Below are 6,339 nucleotides of genomic sequence, written 5' to 3'. Positions count from 1 at the left end.
TCAAAATAAAAATTACAGTAAATATCAGGAATTAGCAGGGACTACCGCAAGCTAGTAATTTTTGTGTTATGCTTTCCCAAATACCGCTAAAGTTTACAGTCACTTTCTGTAATATTCAAGTTGTTGAGAAAAATCTTGTATTTTTGTCTCAAAGGCTTTTGACACATGTGAAAACCTATGTCCTCCTCCCAGCTTTAAGTGCAAAAGAGATGTCCATAAATTTGCATGAATCCAAAACTAAATTAAAACATAATCCTAAATTGAGGTAGCACATTTAACGAAGTTTCTTTCCAAGAACTTCAGAAAGAAACTGAGTAATTTGAAGAGTAATGTCTCTATCAGCAAGCATTAAAACCTTCAGTGACTGATGCCTTCTTTCCTCTCCATTTGAGCATTTTAGGAGCTCAGAAGTTCTTCTTTAACTCTTCCTTTTTTCCCCAAAAAACACTGTTTAGTCCATGCACCTTCAGGTCCTGTGGCATCTATTGCAACATCAATAACAGCATCTGGGGTCATCCACCTCAGAAACACCAAGAAAAGGAAGTTTAGAACAGCAAAAAGAGCAAAAATACAGCCAGTCACTGGGCCACAGTGAGACATCAGTCTGTTAAGTCGCTCATCCATTGGTAAAACCACTTCATCTGCAACCCTGTCATACACCTAAATGGAGAAGAGACAGAAAGTAAGATCTTAAAATGGTGGTGCTTCTACCTCAAAAAAATCAGGCAGTACTTTGTTGTCAGTGTGCAAAATAATTTCTCTGTATCTAACTACTAGATGGGACAAATATTACCCAAAAAAAGCTTTGCAGATTTTAAATGCTGATTTATGAGTACTGTTCTAGAAACTTCATTAATTTCTTTACGGAGGAAAAGGAAATGTTCTGGTTCAAGAGTATTTTATTTCATTAAATAGGAAGGCTGAATAATTTGTCTCTCGTGTAGTGTTATATAGAGAGGGTTGGGGTTTTTTAATTAACTTAATGGGTTCTAATGTCATATTCACACCAGTCATAGGAAAAGAGTCTGAACATGCAATTACTAGATTTGCAACACAAAGATGGATGAACACGTAGATGAGTTGGCTATCTTCCAAATCTCTATTTGAACAATCAAGCGGATTATAATAGAATACTGTTTTTTTTTAAAGAAACACCAGTAATTCTTAGTAAAAATTCAATGAATGTGAAAAGCAAATAGATCTACTAGTGACAATACACATATTAACCACAACCACTTAAAAAAAGAAAATAAATAACAATAGTCCTGTGTTTCATAGAACAGAAACATAAATACCCAATGCACACCACCCAAAAAAGGCTTAAAAGGTTTCCTTGAGAACGTTACAAGCTTCATCCTACGGGTAACTTAACAATGAGCTAACAAACAACTGTCTTTTGTACAACGTTAAGTTCCATACATACTTCTTCCAATTATACCAATATCTTCCTTCACGGAGGGTGGTTTGGTTTTTTAAGAAACGGCTATAAAGAAAACTGAAATCTAGACTAACTTCTATTTAAAAATTGCAATTGAAATGTTACTGCAGTTATAAATTCATAGAATGAATTGTACTGACAGTACTTGAAAATGATAAAATAAACTGGTTGTACATGATACTTCAAGAAGGCTTATAAGAGATATATATCTGAGTACACTGCAACGTAGTTCAGAGGCACGCGATTCAGCTGCTCTCTGGCCTAAAACGCAGGGGCTGAAGTCAGAAGTGACAGGTCTCCACAGGCATTTATAACATTATTGCCGCTAACATTCTCCACTAATGGCAGAGTTTTTATGCTGAAGCACAATTCTAATTCTGAAATATGATTTCTGAAGTGCGATAGTTTATTTTCATTACATCCATAGCTTATGTAAAATCAGCTATGTTCAGCCTACCGGCATTAAACTACCTCTCACAATTTTAAACCACTTGCTAGCACGTGGTACACAGAACTTCATCACGAGGTCTGCCTTTTCCTTTTCATACACCTTATACAGCATGTTTTCCAGTTACGCCAGAAAAGTTACTTAATGTGAAGACTAGAAAAAATACATGAGTAGAAATGTAACCAAAGATCTAGACTGCTCTTCAGAATAGTTATCATATGCTATGGAGTAGACAAAAATGCCAAAAGAAAAACCCCCACCTATGTAGGGATGTATTTGGGGGGGAAAAAAAACCCAAAAAAGTATTTTCTGAGCCTTTTTAAACCATGTGTGTTTGACCAGAAACACACTGAAAAATTACACTGAAAGTTACACAGAGAATATACATAACAGTGTTTCAAAGCAGCAGTTTCAGACATGTATGTTATGGGAATTTAAAAGAAGTGGTTATACATACTTTCTCAGTTCTCTCTGCCACATTCCTCCATGTATAAAAGGTCTTTACTTTATTATGAACAGTTTCTGGAGATGGTAGTGTTCCTGATCTGAGCTGGGCAATAGCTTTTTCTAATCCATCACACAAAGATTTCACAGAGGGTTCACATAAAATAATGAGATTTTCTGGAAGCACCTCAGGAATCCCGCCAACTCTTGTACTCACCACCTTTGAAAGAAACAAAAGAAATAGCACGTATGCTGTGTAACAACAAAATAGAGTGATGACACTGCTATTACACTGTTCAGATGGAGCACTTAAGATGAATAGGAAAAAAAAATACAAAGAGTGGTTGCTGTGAAGCAAAGACCGATACCATGCTTTGGGAATTTTACCTGTATGCAAAGTGAAGGTCTAGGCCTTAGAAAAGACCTAGTACAGCAGACTACCTTTAATGATGTTCAGAATGATTCTTTGGTAGCATGATACGACAGAAGACTTGGTCTAATTAGTGTTTTATGAGACATCTTTCTTAAAGGTGTTTGTCACAGTACACAACTAAATCTGTGTAACCAGATTTTGGACTTTCCATAGTCCCTCATGAAAACTGTTAACCTCTACTTGGAGAGGACAGTTTTACTACATCCGCCTTCAATTTATGCTTTCTAGGCTACTGAACATTTAAAAGAATTTTTTTAGAAGGTCAATAATTTTAATGTGAATTATTATTTTTAATGGCCAATCAGAAACTACTAAGACTCACTTTAAGTAATCATCTCTAAGCAGCAGGCAACAATAAGAGAACTGCAGAACTTCCTCACCTCTAGAGAGGAAAACAGATAACAGAGGAATAACTACCACAACGAGGTAGTAACTACTGTTAAAATATATTGGAGTGAAAAAAAAAAAAAAAGTCCCTCATATTTTCTGTATTTCTTGTATATTGGATACTCTTATAAGTCTGTATTTAAAAAAAAAAACAAACCAACATTTATTTATATTTTAATGTGAGAATTTAAGTTCTTTATGGCTGTTGAGGTAACTTTTTTGAGTTGTCAATCGGAGTTGTAAATTAGCCAGAAAGGGATTTTACTGTTACTTCTCTCTCCAACTCTTACCTTGAATCCCTACTGGCAAGGCAAATACATCCTCAATTAATAGAAGAAAATGAATGACAGTTCTTTGTGCAGGAAGAAAACAGTTCTAGTACAATGGTTTAGACTGGTAATTCAATATTCCTGAGTAACCAAAGTCACCCATGCTCATGAGCCATTTTCTGCAACACCTCTTAAAGTATTGTCTAAACCTTCATGAACATCAACCACCCCAAAACTCTGTAAAGGAGTACGTACAAAATAGCATTTTGGAGAGGCAGTCTGGTTAGCTCACAGAACTGAGTTAGTGGACCTACATGTTATTCCCAATTCTACACAAGTTTCTTCTGGTAACTTTTGGTTAACCCTTCTGTCTCAGCTTCCAGGTGATCTGTAAATGGGGATAATATTTGCTCACCTTTGTCAAGACAGAGCCTCAGATGAAATCAAATGCTACAAGCATATATTATTTAATCATAAACTTTGTTTAAATTGGATAGATGCATTCTAGACAGTGGAGATTTTTTTTTTTATTTTTACCTGTAAACCACAGCTTGCTGCTTCCACAATTGCCATACAAAAGGCCTCAGTGAGGGAAGTGTTGAGAAAAATGTGGCCCTGGACTAGAACGTTCCTAACGTCCTGGTGTTCCAAGGCTCCTAGGAGACGTACTCTGCATATTTAAAAAAAAAAAAAAAAAATTAGATAAATGCTAGATTTGGACTGCAATAATGCTGTATAATGTTACACATATTACAAAAAATATACCAAAGTTTCACACTTATATAGCAAGAAGGAACACAGACACATTTGTTACGTTCTCTCTGATTTTTTTCCCCACAATTTCAAAAGAAACTTCTGAAAATAAAGCTGGGGGGAGAAGTTGCTCTGTTTGTTTTAATGGCAACTGCCTTCAAAACATTGCTACTGAGCTTTCTAGTTCTGTAAGACACCATGGCTTCATGCAGTTAATAATTAAGATTTTTCATCCTTTCTTTGTTTCAATATCATCTGAATTTTCAATGTGAGGTCTGTTCAATCTCGAAGTCTAGGGTGGGGGGAATTATTTAGGATACAATGACCAGGACCTATTATTTTGAAGAGATACTGGGAGACAGAAAATGACAAAATAAGAATGATACTAACAAACAATTTTATTGCCCAGCCAAAGGAATCAGTGACTGAAGTATAGAACGGGCAACAGAAATCAGAGAAAAATCAGAGAGGAAAAAAAAAAAAAAAAATCAGACAAAAAAAAAAATCAGAGGGAAAAAAAAAATCAAGAGGAAAATCAAGAACCTTGTCCTTGCCACATAAAACTGTCCTTGAACAAGAAAGCCCCAAAGAAATACAAAAATGCATATGCATCCCAGAAACATTTTGGTAACACAGCAGCACCAAAGGAACACATTTGTAGGACCACAAGAAAACAAGAGTTTCATACTGAAATAATAAAATAAATTACTAGCATTCATCCTCACAAGCAGCAGTGACACAAACTAGCTGTCTAACACTTTATGCCATATGGTAATGTGTGATCCAATCATCACAGTTTCAGAGAAAAATATGATAAATTTATGTCTGAAGTTAGCTTTTCTCTGATTCAAGTGAAGGTTCATACGGGGTCTATTTCTATCAACTCCATAAGCGTTCAGTTAGCATCTAGTCTACCTGCCTTGCCTTCAATAGCTCTCATCTTCTCCAGACTCAAGTTTTTGGGGTTTGGAATTTTAGGGGGAGAGGGGCAGGCAGAAAGGGTGTTGATGTTGTCTACCCCACCCCTAAAGTACATTGAAGGGTCATAGACATGCACAAAACAAACCTGTCATGTAGCTGGTATCTTTCCCGGACTTCTTCCAGTACGATTCGTTTTGGTCCTTCTCCTCCAACTAAGAAATGTAACTCTGGATATTTCTGACAGAGCTCAGGAATTATACCACTAAGCAAATCTATACCTAAGAGCACAAAATTTAGGGCAAGCCATTATTGTATTTGATTTTAGAACTTATCATGATGTAGCCTACTGCTATAACTCTATACAAGAGAAAGAAAAAAAACCAAAGTCTCTTGAAGACAGTTACACTGCTGAATACAAAATTCTGAAAAAAAAAGACAGCTTGTGATCTATTAGGAGACAATTATGAAAAAAAAAAATCACTTAAGTTGCTGTTGCTTGATTAAATAAAAAAGTTAAAACATTTCTAACACAGCATATAGATTAGGGCCTAAATCGTATCCCAAATATAAGCCAAACCTTCCATTTCACAAATTTCCATTTTCATTATCTTCAACGTTACAAAAGAAATACACCTCTGAACCCAACAGGCGCAAACCGAAAGGTACGTTTCTTCTTCTTGAATGCACAGATATAAAAGTTCTCAACGTCACCTTACAACTCCCATTTAAAATCCAATCCGTACCACAGACGTACCACAGTTAAGTGGTACCTAACCGAGACCTTTCTTACCATACCCTAAAGAAAAAAATAACCAAAATAAACTTACATTTTAGCCCCCATTACCTTTTCTGTAAACAAGTCTGCTGACAACAACAATTGTTATTGCACTGTCGTCCCTCCTCGAGGGGTCTGGAGTGAAGTCGGTGGGATCGACAGCATTGGGGATGACAGAGACTATCTGAGGGTCCAAAGCCGCTCGCAGCACCGTGTTTTCCTTACTTGTGTAGGAGACACAGATGATGTGGTTCGTGTCGCACAGGGACACCGTCAGAAGTTTGTTGGTAAGCACCGAGCTGACATCCGCAAAGCCAAAGAGGGAGTGGTCCGTGAACACCGTCCGCAGCCCCATGGTCTTGGCGTGGAAGAGGGCGTCGTGGGCCATGGCGGAGAAGGAGCTGTGGGCGTGGACGACGGTGACCCTCTCCCGCACAAATATGTACCTGAGCAGGGGCAGGCTATGGAAGA

The 6,339-nt window shown here is 37.0% G+C and overlaps 1 protein-coding gene across 1 annotated transcript; it reads right to left on the bottom strand.

Moving 5' to 3' along the window:
• PIGA (phosphatidylinositol glycan anchor biosynthesis class A) lies at window positions 1-6,326 on the bottom strand. The gene is made up of 5 exons (XM_009639964.2): window positions 5,938-6,326; window positions 5,239-5,371; window positions 3,957-4,089; window positions 2,344-2,550; window positions 1-660 (listed from the first exon to the last, which is right to left on the bottom strand). The coding sequence occupies exons 1-5, from the start codon at window positions 6,254-6,256 to the stop codon at window positions 397-399; spliced, it is 1,056 nt and encodes a 351-aa protein (XP_009638259.1). The 5' UTR covers window positions 6,257-6,326; the 3' UTR covers window positions 1-396.
• Between the last annotated feature and the right edge of the window lie 13 nt (window positions 6,327-6,339).

The sequence above is a fragment of the Egretta garzetta genome, unplaced genomic scaffold (genome assembly GCF_000687185.1).
Source record: "Egretta garzetta isolate BGI_Z169 unplaced genomic scaffold, ASM68718v1 scaffold445, whole genome shotgun sequence".
Lineage (NCBI taxonomy): Eukaryota > Metazoa > Chordata > Aves > Pelecaniformes > Ardeidae > Egretta > Egretta garzetta.
This window is presented reverse-complemented; position numbering and strand designations above follow the sequence as displayed.

Bases quoted from the DNA above. Each gene is read 5' to 3' on its own strand.
- PIGA (XM_009639964.2), bottom strand. From the start codon at position 6,256: ATGGCCCACGACGCCCTCTTCCACGCCAAGACCATGGGGCTGCGGACG. The intron at 2,551-3,956 runs GTAAAAATAAAA...TTTCTTTCAAAG, and splicing joins CAGCAAGCTGTGGTTTACAG to GTGGTGAGTACAAGAGTTGG. The intron at 661-2,343 runs GTATGTATAACC...TTCTCCATTTAG, and splicing joins TGGCAGAGAGAACTGAGAAA to GTGTATGACAGGGTTGCAGA.